This window comes from Egretta garzetta, unplaced genomic scaffold (assembly GCF_000687185.1).
Source record: "Egretta garzetta isolate BGI_Z169 unplaced genomic scaffold, ASM68718v1 scaffold514, whole genome shotgun sequence".
NCBI lineage: Eukaryota > Metazoa > Chordata > Aves > Pelecaniformes > Ardeidae > Egretta > Egretta garzetta.
Genome location: NW_009259483.1, coordinates 1,004,690 through 1,023,229, shown reverse-complemented (window position 1 = coordinate 1,023,229; position 18,540 = coordinate 1,004,690). Strand labels below are relative to the sequence as shown.

Here is an 18,540-nt window from a genome sequence, read left to right as displayed (position 1 = left end):
AAATATGATATGTGTTACTATCACCAAAAGAAGGTCTAAGATTTTGAATAGGTGAATATTCATTTGACTAAGTCTGACAAGACCACATGCATAAGTAAGCAGTGTTTGGTACAAGTCAAAATGACTATATAATTACCTATATATGGACTGCAAAATTGTTGCTCTAAGCAACATACTAGATAACAATCAAGAAAATAAATACACAAGAAGAGGTCAAAATTGTAGTCTTTCAGATCTCTCTCTATAGATTATTTCCAGTACAGAGATTCTCAAGTTAGAAATAAAGGTGCTCTCTAGAATCTAGGAAAAAATGAAAATATATGCCTGAGAAGAAAAGTAAACTTGTTCGGGTGGAGCTTCAGGCTAATGGGGTAGATTTTCTGATTTAATCTGTAAAAGTGTTGTCTGTATAGACCTGTCTTTGTGCTGCACTGCCTTACGCAGCATAGAACATCCTGGGTCAGATCTTTTTCACCTTGCCATTGATCTACCTTTGACCCGCCATTGAAGGACAATCTCAGCTGCTTTATTACAGCAGGAAGTATGGTCCCCTACACTATATTTGAAATTGCTAGCTTCTCTGAGAGGTCTGCTGGAAACATTCCATCCAAATATACAATCTAAAGACATTCTTGAAAAATCAGGCAAAGGAACAAAATAGCGTTTACATTTACATTCTCAATATATCAAAAACTTTAACCATGGAACTTTTTTCCTGACAAAGATTACTGTCAGCTTAATGCTGCGGAGACAATATAACATAAGAACATTTCATTAGTAGAGTTAGAATTTTTGAAGTTCAAAACGTGAGACTTTTTATATACACTAGATGGAAAATGTAGTTATTCACACTTACGCCGTCTTTCCTTTAAGAGAGAAGGTCTAATTAAGGCCAAAGTCTTTTCCACTTTTTGGTCTGTCTTCTTTTTATCAAAATTTGGAAAAAAGAAGGCAAGTTGCCTGCTGGCATCTTCTATGCTGTCTTGCACATCACATATATTTAATATACTCCCAGTTTCCACAGTTCCTTCCAACCTAATGAGACATAAAGTAATACAGTATTTAAGTCACTGCATGCATTGTGTTAACAATTGACTTATTGAAAATATACTTTCTTGAAGGTTAGTGAAACATAAGAATAGAATGCCAAACTAAGTTTTTATTAAATTCAGATTCATGACTGAAGTAATGTTTCTGAGAAGAGAATTATTAATCTTCTCAAAAAGTGCCTTGTCATGTGCCATGAAGCTAGCTTTTCTAATTCCCTTCTAGCTTATTCAAATAGTCTCTCTGTTTCACTAGACAGAATTGCCACTGACAAGTGTACAGTGTATAATGATCAATAAAAGAATTGTGCTTAATTCATGCACAGCATGAAAAAAACCCCAATAGCACTACAGAATTCTCTTCTACAGAGATACTTCTCATTGTTGCTTGCCTGCATTTCTAAGTTTTATTTAGCTATGTAAATACAGTCACTCTTAGCCACTTACAGAAAATGCAATATTCCCCAGCTGTACTAAATTAATGCAGAAAGGGATACAGCAGGCATCAACAAAAATATAAATGATTATGACAAGTTCTTTTTTGGAACAAAGTATTTAAATTTATGTTGCTTTAAGTAAATCTCCTGTCTAAATACAAAACTTGATCCGACATTTGAATTTGTGTGAACACTCTCTTCATTGTCTGATGCTGTGTATACAACTATCACCCTCTTTAAAATTGTCTACAAATATTTGTCATGGGAAAAAAAGAGACATTTCAAGGTACCACGCTTGTGAACAGCTAATCCTTACAATGCTTTTATGCATCTTGGAGGGTGGGGGAACAAAACCCCAAACCCTCCCACTTTTTTGCTAGCTTTTACAGAGCGGTCCCAGGGAACACAGCATGCTTCAGGTGTCCCCCAGTCTCCCTTGGGATACACCTACTGCTTCCCAGCATATGTAGGAGTAAACATAGGTGAGAGTGCAACCCTCAAAGGGCAATGCTGGCAGTCACATTGTCTGGGTGAACTAGTATGGAGTGGAATTGCATGGAGTACATCAGCTATGAAGTACAGCGCTGTTCCCACCGGCCTGAGAACCCATTCAAGGCTGGTTTGGAAATGGCAAGAGATAAGTGCCCTTTGCTTGTTGTCTTTACCTTGGAAGCAAGGAGTTTCTATGTTCCCACAGGAACTGTGCTTGCACCTCTAGTGATGGTCACGTGAAAGACTGGGTGAAGAGCTCTGCCTATTCCCTGGGCCATCTGCACACAGTCATGTGAGCGTCTGCAAGAATGTGCCTTGTTTATGGTGTGCTCCAAATACTGTAACTGAATCACATATACACATTTTCACTGTTATTTACCTGTCTGGCTTCTCAGGCTCATCAGGCACGCTCTCACTTGATTTATGTAGTTCTTTCCAGTGAGGAATAGCATCAGTTGCTTCTTTTTTAGTGATTACCAAAACGTGGCATGGTCCACTCATCATGAATTGAACAAAATCATCAAAATCAGGCTAAAAAACATAATTTTTCCTCTATGAATTGCAGGAACTCTGAGTTTATCATTAGAGATGGGATGACCATCCTTTCCAAAGTAATCATAATTCCTGTTCTAAAATGACATTCACATACATCACTCAAAACTCTGTCAAACCATTTGGGAAGATTTTTTATCAATCATTTGAGACACCACCACTATAAAATGTCTAAAGTGCAATTAGTTGAGATAAATGAAGTCATAAAATTACATTAAACAAGTATCACATGTTCTTCCAGGTTAAAATGCAACTGACAACAGTGAAGAAAATGATCTAGAAACTCGATGTGATCAAATGCTATGCTTGCAGTAGAGCATACAGTGTGATATAACAAACTGAAATACAGTTCCAGGCATAATTTTTGAAACTAAAAATCATGTGGCTGGCTGCAAGTATAGAACACTGAGATATTTGCAAGACACTTCAGACTTTTCTGTAATTTTCTTTGCTATTTTCTTTTCACTCCTTCAGTTTCAACCTTCAATCCTATAAATGTATATTTTCATCAGAAAGCAAAATTTGAAGCTGTTGTGAGATTTTAATTTTTTTTCCTCGTACGTCACCTTTTTCTTCAATATTGTGAATTTCCACAAATATCTTCTCTCCTTTTAATGTTTGACTAAATTTTTTCTTTATCAGTCATGCTCATCTGATTGTGTATGATACATTTTTCCTTTAATAATACTAGGATGAAATATTCACCTGCGTGCTTTCACTTCATTGCTTTTCTCTTTCCATTCATATCTATGCATACATTTAACCCATTTCACAAGACGAACAAACTCAGAAGAGGCAGAATGAATGCAAGTATCTATACTGTTGTGGCTTCAGAAGTACACCTGCTCACATTAAAAGAAATAGATGTGACTCTTAGATTTGGCTCTCCCGGCTCACCTAGCTTCATCATTAAAAAGAAACAATTTCTGCTTCCAGTTATAAGGTTTATTACCTCGAGTCTCTATTCTGTTATAATAGGCAGCCTCTGGACCATCAGCAAGCTTGCAGAGTATTAAATCAGGAACAATTTTGCCCACTGAGCAAATGAAATCTATGTACCATATTGCCACTTTAACACAATTATTTTTCAGCTTAGAATTACACTTAAAGAATGGCAAATAATTGGCTTCTCAATATGCAGAGGGCCCTCTGAACCACTTCTGATAGTTCATAGCAGTTTTGTTATTCTCCCTGTCCTAATGTTGGCTAGGATCTGCTGCGGTGTAGTACTGCTGCCATACATCAAACACAGCACGCTTTTTCCCTGTCTTTATTCCTCCCACATCTCCCTCTACACCTAACTAATATCAAATTTGGCTGCTGTTCCCATGAAGATAACTTATTCCAAAACTGTCTCTGTCTAAACCGGAATCCCAGCTTTGCCAAAACCAAGCTCTTCGTGATTTCTTACAAGCTCTCCCTTTTACTTCCTTTCTAAACCATAGTGCAGCCATCTGGTGCTTACTATCAGATTTCTTTTTTCCCTCTGGCTTCAGTAGGAACTACCTCGTCTCACTCCCATTCATTTGGAATGCCACAGGAACACTTCCCAGCTTCTTCTTCTGATTATGCCAACCCTTTCACTCATACCTTCCATTGGCCCCTTTAATAATACCAAACAAACTAGTTCTCTGCATGGAATTCCAGCCTTTGTTTATTTTATGTAGATCTTAAATAGGAGAAGGTATCAATATATGCTAAACAGCTTCATTTTTGTGATTCAGATCCTTCTGCAGAGTTAACTTTACCTATCATACTGCCAAAGCTCTGGACAATATTCAGGTCCTAGTTTGCTAGACCACTGCCATGGCGACCAGAATAATTTCATTCTTTTCTTGAACTTTCTGTCTGTCCTTAGGAATTTGTTGTCCCCTAATATAGGATAAGGCCAGAAAAATAAACTTAAATGGAGATGCTTTCTCTTTCTGCCTGTGCACATGCCTATTCCCAGTACTACCCTGTGATAAAAGCTGTAAAGAAGAAGAAACGTAATATATACTAACACTTACTTTCTGGCTGGAAGAGTATGTGTCAAATAGATACGTACTGTCATATAGATGACACTGCATTTTGGTTTGGCATTACATTTTAGCACCTAAAACCCTATGTTTAGGGCCATGACTAAGGGTCATGCACATTCTGATAACAGAGAGAACTATAAAATCTTTTTCTCTTTAATTTGAGTTCAGTTTAATTTAGTTGGAATGTTAGAGTGCTACCAAGCCAAGTTGGTATGAGTTGGTAAGAAAAAAGGAGATCTCCTTTTTCTTATGTACTAAGTGTACTAAATGTAGTAAATTTACTAAATGTAATTCAGTTCTTCAACACACTAAAAATTTACAAGACAGAGATTTGCGAACACATATAACTACAATGATGTTCTACCTGTTCCTTTTGTTTAGGTTTTCAGTTTGGTTTTACCTGTTCTTTATTCCGAGCATAGAATACTCTGATCTGCTCTTCAGTTAGCATTTTCTCCTCTGCTGCTTCAATGCCAAATCCTGCATCTCTGATCTGCAATTATTCAGTTACTGCTCAGTGGCATTTGAAAATGGATATATACAAAATCATATGTTATTGTAAATCTAAAGATTGGTTGATTTTGGAAGCTAGCTTAAGTTTAAAATTCTCTGAAATATTCCAAAAATAACTGCTAAGTTTACCTAAAGTCCCAGATTTTCAAAGCACTTCACTGAATTCAGGATTACAATGCCAGCTAAGTTAATGTTTGTGAAAAATATAGTGCAGTTCAATGTATGTATTCATTCAGTAGTTAATAATCCCTTTTATTTCACATTGAATAAGCTCATTTTAAACATTGTGAGTGATTAACATGCAACCACTTCTAAAAATATTATAAACTATCTTATAATCATAGTAGTCATATAAATGTGTACTTGTCAACAATTGTATTTTGTTAAACTACTTGGCTTTAGAAATAGCAAATAAAAATAAAATCTATTTTACTATTATCTATTTTAAGTTATATTACTGTATTGAATTCAAGTATAAGAGTATAGTATAAGAGATGCACCCTTACATGACCTATATCAAAATTCATATTCATATCACTGGTATGAGGTATACCATATACTGATATTTAAACAACACAGGCACTACCCAGCCCCAATACTGATCATATGCCAATATTAATCTGCCCTTTTAAAGCCCCTGTGATGCTGCTGAGCATTTCCAGGCTGCCTTGACAAGGCTGAGTGTGGAACAGTATGGGCTCCCACCTCAGAAGGCAGTGCGGAGGCAGAGCCAACCAACAGCTGCCCAGCTGCAGCTAAATTGCTTTCAAGCACTGCCTGCTTTTTGTTTTTTGCCTTTACTGAGCTTTCTTCCTTTCTGGACAAGGTAGAGTAATTGCAGAAACAACCTATACAACACTCTGATTTTCTTTCCTGCAAAGGTCACTGGCTGTGTCATAACACTTTTTAAAATTAGCTTGATATATAGCATTATGAAGCATTTTTGATAACAGAAACAGTGAGAAATTCCTGTAATTCAAATGAGCATTATTACAGTATCATATCCTAGAAGGCAAAAGAACTTTTCTTTCACTGTGTGATGGCTTAAACAAATACTGAATCCTTGGATCCACCCTTGTGTACCTGCTGGAATCACATTCTTCACTGCAGGAACAAATACTGCTCTACTGACAAATATTAGTGTACAATTATCAGTGCATATGAACTAGCCTCACCATCTACATGTATATGTTGTCACGTGTGTCTGTGCACATACTCTCTTCCATAAGGAACTGGTTAGTTGATTTATGTGTGCCTAAAGTTCTTAAAGATGCTGTGAGAAGAATTAACTTCACCACCACAATTTCCAGTTCTTGTTTCTATTGCAATATGAGGAAAACACTTTTCTGTTTGTAGATTTCACCTGTCGCTGATCACCACAGTATGAATCAATGTAATACATCACCTAGTGGCATACAATATTAAAGCAATAGAGTCAACCTGAATACCGTATTATTTCAGGTCAAATTATCTTGCTTTTTTCATCCTTATCAGAGAAGCATTAGCAAGTCTTGTCCTAAAGCCTGAGTATTGTCGTGGTTTTAGCTGGGATAGAGTTAATTTTTTTTTCTTCTAGTAGCTGGCGTAGTGCTGTGTTTTGGATTTAGGATGAGAACGATGTTGATAACTCACTGATGTTTTGGTTGTTGCTGAGCAGGGCTTACACTGGTCAAGGCTTTCCAGCTTCCCATGCTCTGCCAGGGGCACAAGGAGCTGGGAGGGGGCACAGCCAGGACAGCTGACCCCAACTGGCCAGAGGGGTATTCCAGACCATATGGTGTCATGCTCAGCATATAAACTGGGGGGAGTTGGCCAGGGTGGGACCCCCTTCTCGGGGACTGCCTGGGCATCAGTTGGTGGGTCAGGAGCAATTGCATTCTACATCACTTATTTTGTATATTTTATCATTATTGTTGTTGTTGTTGTTGTTATTATTACTACTACTACTACTACTACTACTACTGCTGCTACTACTACTTCTTTCCTTTCCTTTTCCTTTTCTGTCCTATTAAACTGCCTTTATCTCAACCCATGGATTTTACTTTTTTTTTTTCTTTTTTTCCCCAATTCTCTCCCCCATCCCACTGGGGAGGGGAACAGCCATGTGGTGTTTTGCTGCCTGCCAGGTTAAACCACAACAGTCCTTTTTCTTATTCGATACTATCTATATCATGCCCAGGTCCCACACTTTCCAATACATCCTAATTAATCACCACTACTTTTCCTGTCTTTTGATGTATACACAGATGTCATGTCCTTAGTCCCTGGGCCATCCCTATAAAATGTCCGTTGGGTTCATTTAGTCATGACTTTGGGTTCCATCTGTCATAATGGTCTTTCAGGGCAGGAGACGTGGGGTGAGGTGTGGGATTGCTGCATGCTGAAGCCAGTTCCGGTTCCACTATTGCTGCACTTGTCCGGTTCCATCACCACTGTACTTTGCTATGTTTCATCAAAGTTCATTCTTCATTAATCTGGGTGATTCTTATTGTAATACCATCCATATGGTGTATAGCCAGCATGATGATATACAGTATTAACATCATACAATTTAATTCATTGGCTATTCTCACCCAAAATCAAAAGACCCCTGAGGTACACATCAGACTTCCCCATCCTTCTGCATCACCCACAAAGTGTACCCAAGTCCTTGAGCAGAAGCAATCCCACGGATGGGTTTGTCTTTGTCTGAGGCAGGAATAACTCAGACTGCCTTCCCCAGCATATTTTTTACATGCGCTACAGGGACTTTGTCCCCCTCTAAAGCACTTAAACATTTTGCTGGGCCAGCTCGATTGGCAGATCCCCTAGTGTTGACTAACCAGGTTGCTGTTGCTAAATGTGTATCCCAATGTTTGAATGTCCCAGTACCCACTGCTCTCAGTGTAGTCTTTAACAGTCCATTTTATCATTCTATTTTGCCAGAGGCTGGTGCATGATAGGGGTGACATAGGATGTCATCAATGTTTCATATGATGATGGTACACTCTGTACAAACTTCTGCCACATTGATCATGCGCACCTGACTTCGTCTGAATCTTTAGAGAACTGCTCATTGTTCAGGTCGTTGTAAGTCATGTCCAGCACAGCTAATTCCCTCAGGTACTGGATAGCTCTCTCCATGGTGGTCCACTTGCCTGGGTGACATATAACACCTTCCTTGAAGGGATGCCTTTCCTTCATGCCTGACAGGAGTCGCCTCCAGAGGAGGAGAGTTTATGCCCCTTTTCCGATTGCTTTGTCAATGCTCCCTTCCCTAGAAAGGGATCCCAGCTGCTTCAATTCCCTACCATCTAATTCCAGTCTACTGGCCCGGCACCAGAGAAGCCAGGTGACAATGTGCTCACCTGGACAATAACTGAAATCTTTTTGCATATCTCGCAGTTCACTCAGGGATAGGGATCAGGTGGTTACCATCTTGTTTATAGGTTCTGTCTCTTCCTTCTGTTCTTGTGATGGCCCACATTCATCTTCATCCCTTACTAAATGAGTATTTTTTCTTGTGTATAAGGGTGACTGATACTGGTACAGGTTGGTTCTCTGGTTCAGCTGCAGTGCCTGTCACCGGGGTTTGAGTAGCCGCAATGCCTGTCGCAGGGGTTGATCTCTGCATGGTATTCTCAAATAGTTGTTTAACCCTAAACAAGACCTGAACCACATTCAGGAGACATAACAACAGGAACATGCTGGTTTGAACATCCCAAGGATATTCAAAATTCTCAAGAGCTGTTGTAACTAGCCCGAATGAGAAAGGGAAGGTGAAGGAGCAGGGGAAAGCATCCCCCCTGTCTCCCCCATACATTGGTACTCTGAGGAGAAGAGGTAAAAAGTGTAATTATTAATAGCTTCTGGGAGATGGCTCCCAAAGTATGGGGATGATGGCAGTACTGTGTACAATCTCATGACTGATAATTTTATCATACCATAAGCCAGTGTCACACAGTACAGCAAAGCGATAGCTTTAATCCAACTCCCAGAGGTGATAACCAGCACCGCAGGGAGCGCTTTACAGCAAGTAAGGTGTTACATTACACTGCTCTGAGAACAAGTACAACTCTGAGAGCAAATGAATCGACATTGCAACCAGTGACTATTAACCTAATACAATGAATGCTTATCACAAATTTGTTTTAACATGCTCTGGTCAGATCTGTCGTTATCTTGAACCCTTTGAGACCCACATTGGGCACCAAAAAAGGACTGTTGTGGTTTAACCCCGCAGGCAGCTAAACATCACACAGCCATTCACTCACTCTCTCCCTCCTCAGTGGGATAGGGGAGAGAATCAGAAAAAAAAAGAAAAAAAAAGTAAAATCCATGGGTTGAGATAAAGGCAATTTAATAGGACAGAAAATGAAGGGGAATAATAATAATAATAATAATAATAATAATAATAATAATAATAATAATATAATTTGACCAGTGTAAGCACTGCTTGGCAACACATCAGTGTGTTATCAACATTATTCTCATACCAAATCCAAGACACAACACTATACCAAATACTAGAGGAAAAAAAATTAACTCTATCCCAGCTAAAACCAGGACAGGCATAAATTAGGATCTACTTAATCTTACATCTTGCTACTATGCCTATGCTAAACAGGATGAATGAATCTTCAAATTTTGTCTACCTTTTGTTTAATTTCCTCTACGCGTCCCTCTAAGACATCATCAGGTTTTATAATTCCAACAGAATATTTGACGACTTCTTCTGTGAAGAGAAAAAAACCACGTCAATTGATATATTTATCAAAATAAATACACAACTGAATTTTCCATTAATTGCAAGTGGGTTTCTCTAAATAATTCTCCATATTAATATTGAGATGGCCCAACTGTTGTTCCAAAAAATAAGTGACACCAACATTTAAAGCATGTCTTGGAGAGTGGGATTGTCTTTGCCCCTCCCTGGAATTCACACTCCTGATGAACCGCTACTGTTTGGGGTCATATGGCATAGAAATGGTTCACATGCAGCTAGGTGTGGTGGAGAATCTACTATTTAAGATGGGTGCTTTGTCTCTGTATGTCTGAGACTAGAAATGTGAAAGGAATCAATATTAGTAAGGAAAATTCACTAAGGGAAAATCTGTATGAATATTGGAGATTTCCAGTAAAATACACATTTCTTGTCATAGTAGATGTTTCTTTCCTTAGCATTGTAGATGCTGAAGTCATTTGCAATAAATAATTGTTGAAGCAACACATGCTTGCTAACACAAGCTAATGTTTAATACAAGAACTGTTCCTGGTTGTAGACATACAGTTACAACATCCATAGCATACAGATCCTTGCAAAATGACAGCAAGTGGTCAGAAGAGAATAGAAAGTACATCTTTGCAGAATCTGAGGTTTAAAGTTAGGCATTAGCATGTAATTCAATCAGATCCCAAACACTATAGAATAACTTGATAGCTTTAATGGAAATACCAGACTACTGCTTGTTTCCAATACTAGAAAACACTCATAGGCATCTGCTTGCAGTAGGGAAAATATTACCACAAAATGTTAGTGTATTATGGCTTCCAAGGGATCCCCTAACCTGAAGCTGAACCCAAGCTGAAAACTCTGTTCCCTGATTTTGTCACACATTTAGGTTCTGTGGATTAGTGTGAAATCTGTATATAACTACTAAAGGATTTGTAATATTGTATTACTGGGTGTCAGGGGGTTAAAGTTGAGGTCAGGTACATGTCACTTTAACCATATGATAAAGAAGACGTGAAGAGGAAGGAGAATGGACACAAATTAATGTGTGACAGTGATCAAATGCCTTATCACAAGAAGAAAAAAGCCAAGACAAAGAAGAAGAGAGTGGATGAAGGAGTTTATTCCATCTGAATGTTGCCAAATGACATTGTGTGCATATATGAAGCAGTAGGAAGCTTCAATAGCCACAGATAACAGTAAGAATAAAAAAGATGTAGGTCCTAGCTTATGACAAGCCTGAAATAAATCATAGACACAAGACTCACAAGCAGGATGGTGCATATTTTTCAATCTTTCTGGAACCTTATCCTACTCTTGTGGATTTATGCTCTTATGTAAGTCTCTTCTTTGGTGCACAAATCTACTCTGGTGAAAGAGTTAGTTAAAAATAATCTGAAATACAAGGCACGCCATTCCTTCAGAGATTAACTCTTCTAATCTTCACAGGTTTCCTCCATCTTGGTGTTTCTGTAGAACATCCAAGGGTTAACAAGCACCATCTCAACAAAAGTACAGAGCTAACACAGGCACTATGTAGAAGTGACTTTCAGGGACTAGTTTTACACAGGAAAATTCCTGACACGTAGCCCTGCTGCTTTGTGCTAGGGACCTGAATTCCGGAGGTTCTCAAAGGGGATGTGTGAAAACACTAATGATGACAGTCCAATATCTTAATTCCTTACAGAAGAAAGCTTCCCCTCAGTTTGATATGCTCAGTCATAACCCCTAACACTATTAACTCACAGGAGGGTCAGTTTGTGATGGAAATACACAATTCTTAATCAAATAACTAAAAAGACATTTGCTCTTTTTCTTTCTGTTAACATTTCTAAAATAAATCAAATATATTTACCTTCAGGTACATTCTCCTCAACAGTCTCTTCTGATGATTTCTCTTCCAGGAAAACAAGTTCATCTACCTAAGGTAATTGTAAATACAGTACAAGTGCATCTCCAGTGTGAAGCTAAAGTAATGAAAAAGAGCTGCCAGATATTTACAACACTTTTATCTTAGTGTAATAACATATTTGCCATCCAAGACAGTGAACAATTCTAGGAAAGACCTTGGGCTAGCCTGATTTTCCTTAACTGAACTACACCTTGTTAAAAGTTTCCTTTTACTGAAAGCAGAGTTCTTTCATCTCCATTTTCACTCAAAACAAGCAATGAGACATGACTATTTCTCTTGTCTTTATTTGTTTCATACGATGCGTTCTTGCTAAGTTATATATGAAAAATACTCGGTCCAGAAAGAAAAAAATTACTAAAACCTTTATGTGCTAGTGACATTTTGTCCATCTCTTCATTTTTTGCATGAATAGGCTAATCTGTAAATTTCTTAAGTTTTTTATAAAGTACCCTTTAACGGAAATTTCTAAAAAAAACCCCCTCATGTATGTCACTATACTGTCAAGAAAAAAATACAAAAAATTAAACATTACATTATGGAAAACACCATCCCAGTCGTTGAGACAAGACATGTAAGTGTAATAAAAATATAATTTATATTTAAGTATCTGTTTTGTGAGTACCTTGCCACGTTCCTTCTGTCCAGTTGCAATTTCCCTCTCTTCTTTCACTAACTCTGTTATTTTCTTACTTATAAGAGGAGCATTTACACCTCTCACTATTGCAATAATTTTGCCATTCTGTAGAAGAGAAAACAGCACTCTTGGTGAGTTTTCATCCCTTAGTTTATACATTAACTTGAGTTTCGGAACATGCTCTATCTTGCTATTTTTTCCATCAACAGGACCACTTCCTAATGGCCACTGAAGTGAATACCAAATCTACTCCTGCTTCTGCTGGTTCAGAATGAACCTTTCTTCCTTTTACTTCCTTTCTTCCTTTTCTTCCTCATTTTCTGTTTATTTCTAGGCTCACCATTCACAGTAGAGTCAGAATTCAATGCAAATATGGAATTTGCTACCTCTTAATTTCCATAACAAGGAGTTTTCTATCTTTCCATTGGCATTACGTTTCAGTGTCTGCTCTACCACTCTAAGGAGCACCATAGTGAAACAAACTACTGGTGATCAAAGATGCTGCCAACTTCACTTGGCAGCATTCAGATTCAAACCTGAAAGTGTCCTGAAAATATCGTTGTTCTTGACCCTTAGTTGCAGGAATTCAAATCCTAGCACCCTCAAGTCAAAAAAACCACTGCCTCATAAGTGAGCAATGTTCTACAGTTGAGTCCCTGGAGAACAGCCTTCATCAAAGAGACCTAATAAAGATATGATTCATTGTTGCAATTGCTGAGGTGTTAAAAATGCAATTTTAGTTGTTTATTTTAAAAAACTTGAAGTGGCAGGAAACGTAAACTCTTTTTCCTTGAGGGAAGGTGTGCATAAAATGATCATTTCACTGCAGCTACATGTGGACACTTTATGTGAGGCAACCCTGGAAAATTTATACTGATTTCTCACTAAGTAACTACCAAAACTGTGGCTACCACAAAACTTCTGTGGCTGTATGTGCAGCAGCCACAACAAAAATGTGCTTGAGAACCACAGATGTAGGCATGGGAAACAGCCTCAAGTAAACAACATCTGATTATGCGATCCTACATACTGTAGAATGTAAAGATACGATTTATACAGCTTCACATTTCTTCTTAATCTGCTGAAAAGTTAATGCAAAAGTAGGCAGCACATTAAAAGAAACTGATGTGATGTACTTACAACACAAAAAAGAAACACTGGTTCACACTTATTCCTAAATGGTCGCAGAGTCGGAATGCTGTCAGCCTCTGCCTGAAGTCAGATGAAAAAGATTATTTACTTACATAAGAGTGTATTTGTGCGCATGCATGCATGCATATATGTGTGTATGTGTATTTTGCCTGCAAGAAAACTGCAGTCTCATATCCTTTGGTGTTACACACTCAAACTGCAGTTTTAAATATAAGTAGCAGTCCTTATGACACTTGCTGGTGATGAAGAAAGAACCGATTTGGTAACATGGGATTGGCCTCCCTTCGTATTCCAGCAGCTAATCATGGAAAAATCATAGAATCATAAAATTACAGACTCGTTTAGGTTGGAAAAGACCTTTAAGATCATGAAGCCCAACAGTTTACCTAACACTGCCATTCCACCACTAAGCCATGTTCCTAAGCACCTCGTCTACCTGTCTTTTAAATACCTCCAGGGGTGGGGACTCAACCACTTCCCTGGGCAGCCCATTCCAATGCTTGACAACCCTTTCTGTGAAAAAATTCTTCCTAATGTCCAACCCAAACCTGCCTTGGTGCAACTGGAGGCCATTTCCTCTTGTCCTATCACCCGTTACCTGGGAGAAGAGACCAACACCCACCTCACTACAGCCTCCTTTCAGGCAGTTGTAGAGCGCCTTATCCTAACACTGTTTTCCCGTGTAGGTTATAAAAACATACATAAATGCAGAATTAGTCCATTCAGTCTTGACAGAAGAGGTTATTCACTGTATTAAGTTGTTTGTGACGTGTGGTCAGCTTTATGAAAGCACTGGAGATAATCTCTGAAAGTAACTGCCTGCTTTTTTATGTATAAACAATGCATGTATTTTCTGCAAAAATGCTTTGATTGGGCAACTGAAAGCTTTCAGTAACGTGAAAATGATGAGCTTGGTCAACATCTGGGAGGAACTGAACCTGTAAAATGAATTTATCTACTTTAAGTATGATATATACTTCTTATTGTATACTGCTAATGTAGAGGAATATTTTTACTACTATCGTGATAATTTATTTTTCAATTCCCCCTTTTTGTTCTCTTAAAGTGAAATGCAAGGGAATATTGGGGGAAAAGGCATAACAGCATTTTTCAGGGACATAAGAATTTTAAATGTAATCATCAATAATGTACAGGCTTAAAACTAAAAATCAGGCTTTTGAATGTTTCTGCAGTCTCATCAAGGAAAACCAAATTTGTGGGCTATCAGCTCCCTTTCTGTTATAGCTCCTTCCATATTTATTACCCTTTCTAATCTACCTCTAAACAAAGTCTTATGAGATGTGTAGAAGAAGAGGCAACCAGGCCAAAATGATGACCACTCAGTATAAGGACAGTAAAATGAAAGTTCTGTATATGCAGACAGATAAAAAGAGATATTTAAAGTAAAATTTAAAAAGTTCCATACAGAATTTACGTCCTTACCACTGCAAAATTCAACACATTGTCTTCACCAAACTCAGTCTTCAGTTTTCTGAATAAATTCAGCACAGCTTTGCAAGGACCACACCAAGCTTGATACACATCTATTACTAAAATGTAATAGTTTGGAGTTACAAATAGCTGACCTGTGGAACTTACTAAATGAGACATGAGTGTATTGGAACCGTACTAGGCATTCATATGCACCTTTCAGTCCTCTCCTAGACAATGAATGCATAATGAATACTTCAGTGTTTTCAGTGGATACATCATGGTTTTCTCTTTTATTTCAATTACTTTTGACATCAACAGCCTACTTCACAATACTAGTTGGCATGATTAATCCAAACAATGACATTTGTCTCATATTCCTTTTCCTTTTAATTGTCCTTTTTCTTTCCCCACTGTTGGTTTTCATCCTTATCTAGATCTTTATTCTACATGATTTTTACCTTGATGAGCCTATGCAGATAATTTCTTTCCCATTACTACTCCTCTGTAGGTATGATCCCATTACAGATTTGTTCCTTTTACCCAAATACAATTCCTAGGAGACCTAGGAGACATTGCTATTGGACTGAGCGAACTGAAAACTGGGGATAATACACATCATAGAACATGTACTCTCAAGCATGCTGACTGATTAACTGCTAAGTACAACTGCACAGGATTAATTTATTGTGTACAAGGTTTTAGGGAAAAACTTCCACAGAAGTGTCCTACTTCCTGCCATACAGAATACCATACTGGAAAGGTATTTTCTAAATATTGGTCTATAGCAGTGCATAAAAGAGTGGATAATATAATCTGTGATGAGTATTTATTTAACAGAGAAGACAGTATGCATTAATAAACACAATATAAAAATTTATAAATATATTAATATAACCTTTCTTTAAAAGATACTATGGCACTAGTCTAGATCTATGACAAGTATCTATTAAAGATATGATATATAAGTACAAAAAACTGTAAATGTCTTCATGAGAGATTAAATAGGAAATAGTAACAGTTAGTACCTACTACACCTTTTGTCAGCAACATTTCATCCCACTGGTTTTGATTGGTTATTATGGCCTGAAATAAAATGAATTGACATTTTAACATCTTAAAAAGGCAGAAAAAAATCTATTGATGTCTAGAATTGTTCATGTAATTAGGATTTATACCTGGAGCTGGGTTTCTTTCTTCTTGCCTGCCATTTTCCTGTGATTATAGGAAACATATCACAACACAAAGCACATTTGACAGTTTTTTAAAAGAACACATGACATGCAGAACTGATTTATATGGTTTTCAACACAGCACTGCCTTCTGATTCCCTTAAAAATTAACTCAGCTGAAGCCCCTACAACAATAGCGGTTAACAGCCCACATCAGAAGTCTGTGGAGCAATACATAAATTATTTGCAAAACCCACATAGCACAGGAAACAGAATAAAATTTAGTTTCTTAATATGTTAGGGTCTTCAAAATTTTTTGGCATCAACAGCTTTTCAAGCTTATAAATACTTTGTTCAGAATGGCCACATGGACCTTGGATGGGATGACAGCTGCTTAACAGTGGACCATTTCAAAAAAATACTGATTTCTGAGCTTCAACTTTAATGACATCATATCAGGCTTTCTATCTTCTGGCTTACATGAAAACCAATGGCTTACATGTGTCCCATAACTAAACTCCCAAACTGAATCCTGGTGCCTTTATCATCCTGTCATTAATATAATATGTCTTCCAAATTTTTTACTGTTTTTTTTTTTTTTTAAATAGATAATTAACTATGAACCAGGGAGGAAAACTATCTTAGTTAAGTTACATACTTGGATGAAGTTTGGCTTCAGGTTCCAAATGGAGCTTGACTGAATAATAAACGTTATCACTGGATCAGCAGCTTGAGTGGAGGTTTATAAAGGTCTTGATAGTCTTTGTCTTGGGGAAAACGAAAATGCCACCACTGGAACTAATATCTGAGAAGTCAACCAGCAAACATGTCCAGAATTTGAACTATCCTGGCATTCCCACTGGAGCTTCTCCCTTTAGATCACAGACTGAGGCATAATCACCAACATGAGAACTTTTGCCCTGATGCTACTTTCACTTTTCATCTACAAATATTATTAAGGGATAAAATTTTAAACACATTTTTTCTTCAAATCATTTTAACCAAGTTGCAAGACAGAGTCATTAGCATGGCATTAAATTCAGTCTTTTAAAGACCCTGAGGAGATGATGTCAACTACTGAAACCGAGAGATGAAAATATGCCGTAGTAGTAGGAAATCTTCAGCTAAAGAACTTCTCTTTCATTGTTACCTACCTGCCCCTGAGCAGTAAGAATCAATGGACTGCATGACTAGATCTACAAAACATATACCATATATATCCTAAAGGGCTATACTTCCCAATCTGTCTACACCTGCTCCCCAATTAAAAATATTCAGTCATACATTCTCAGATGGCAAATGAAAGCGCTGTGGAACAGACACAAGGTATGCATGCAAATATACAAATATACATATTAATCTGTCATAGTAGCTGTACAAGACTGATGAGACGATACTTATGACATCAATACTTTTAAATAAAATTTTTGCATAACACGTGCTTTCAGTAATAGAGTCAATATTACACTGTTAAAACATGAACAGACGAGCACATTTTCTCCATTATCTATGGTACAGGCTACATGCTTCTCTAAACTTGTTAGAAGGCATTTTGCTATCCACATGCTACACCTCTTAACCACATACTTCACAACCAGAACTGCTTCCTCAGACTATTCACATATAGAAATAGACCTGGGTGCACACTCAGATACACTGTCAAACTGACATTCAAGTATGCCCATTCTTTGCAGATGGACATTCAATATCTCAGCACAAACCTTCATACACATATATACATGAAAATATCCAAGTGCTTGTGAGATTTTAGCATGCACCTCTGTATACGTATGGACATACAGACACATAATTCCCTGTGCATAAGCATGTGCGTCTGACAGCTGCTCCCTGCATGCTCCAAAGTAGCACTCCGATAGACTACCTGCTCCCTACCCTTGAATTCTATGAAACTGGATAAAATATGAAAAATCATGGATAGAAAACACTCACTGAGGTACACTACGCTTCAGCTTGCACGCACACACACTCCTGCGTGTTTCCATGTGTACACGCAAAGACACACATCCTCCTGCGGGCACCCAAGTGTGCAAGCACAAACCTCCGTTATACAAGTGTGCACTCACGTGCGCAGGCCCTCTCCACGAGCATGCCTGGGTGTGCACGCATGCATGCTTTCTTGTGTGTAAGTGCCCCTGCTGCAGGCACCCACAGGCACACAGAAACACAGGTAAGCGAACAAATGCGTGGGGGTGCAGCAGCTCAAGGGCAGCGCACTATGCAGCTTCCCATAACCAGGCCACTCAAGTGCTGGTGCGGCCCAGTGATTCCACACACCCCCTCCATGACAAGGACGCTGTCGCACAACAGCTTGGGCGCCTGCTCACCCCTGAGATGGCAGCCTGCCCTGGAGTGGACGGGCACCCCCAGCCCCACGCCCACGTGCACACCTTGCTCCTGTCCTGGACCTGGCCCTCATCTGGGGACGCCCCACGGCCGCCCACCTGCC

General features: G+C 38.3%; 1 protein-coding gene across 1 annotated transcript in view; it reads right to left on the bottom strand.

The window, feature by feature from the left end:
- The window catches only part of NME8 (NME/NM23 family member 8), a 20,486-nt gene extending 4,374 nt beyond the window's left edge, over nucleotides 1–16,112 (bottom strand). The window contains exons 1-10 of the mRNA XM_035892760.1: nucleotides 16,080–16,112; nucleotides 15,930–15,987; nucleotides 14,914–15,020; nucleotides 13,459–13,530; nucleotides 12,307–12,423; nucleotides 11,628–11,694; nucleotides 9,696–9,775; nucleotides 4,949–5,041; nucleotides 2,355–2,506; nucleotides 857–1,035 (exon numbers count right to left, since the gene is read on the bottom strand). Of these exons, the coding sequence (XP_035748653.1) occupies nucleotides 857–1,035; nucleotides 2,355–2,506; nucleotides 4,949–5,041; nucleotides 9,696–9,775; nucleotides 11,628–11,694; nucleotides 12,307–12,423; nucleotides 13,459–13,530; nucleotides 14,914–15,020; nucleotides 15,930–15,987; nucleotides 16,080–16,112 (958 nt within the window). The remainder of the gene's footprint in view (nucleotides 1–856; nucleotides 1,036–2,354; nucleotides 2,507–4,948; nucleotides 5,042–9,695; nucleotides 9,776–11,627; nucleotides 11,695–12,306; nucleotides 12,424–13,458; nucleotides 13,531–14,913; nucleotides 15,021–15,929; nucleotides 15,988–16,079) is intronic.
- Between the last annotated feature and the right edge of the window lie 2,428 nt (nucleotides 16,113–18,540).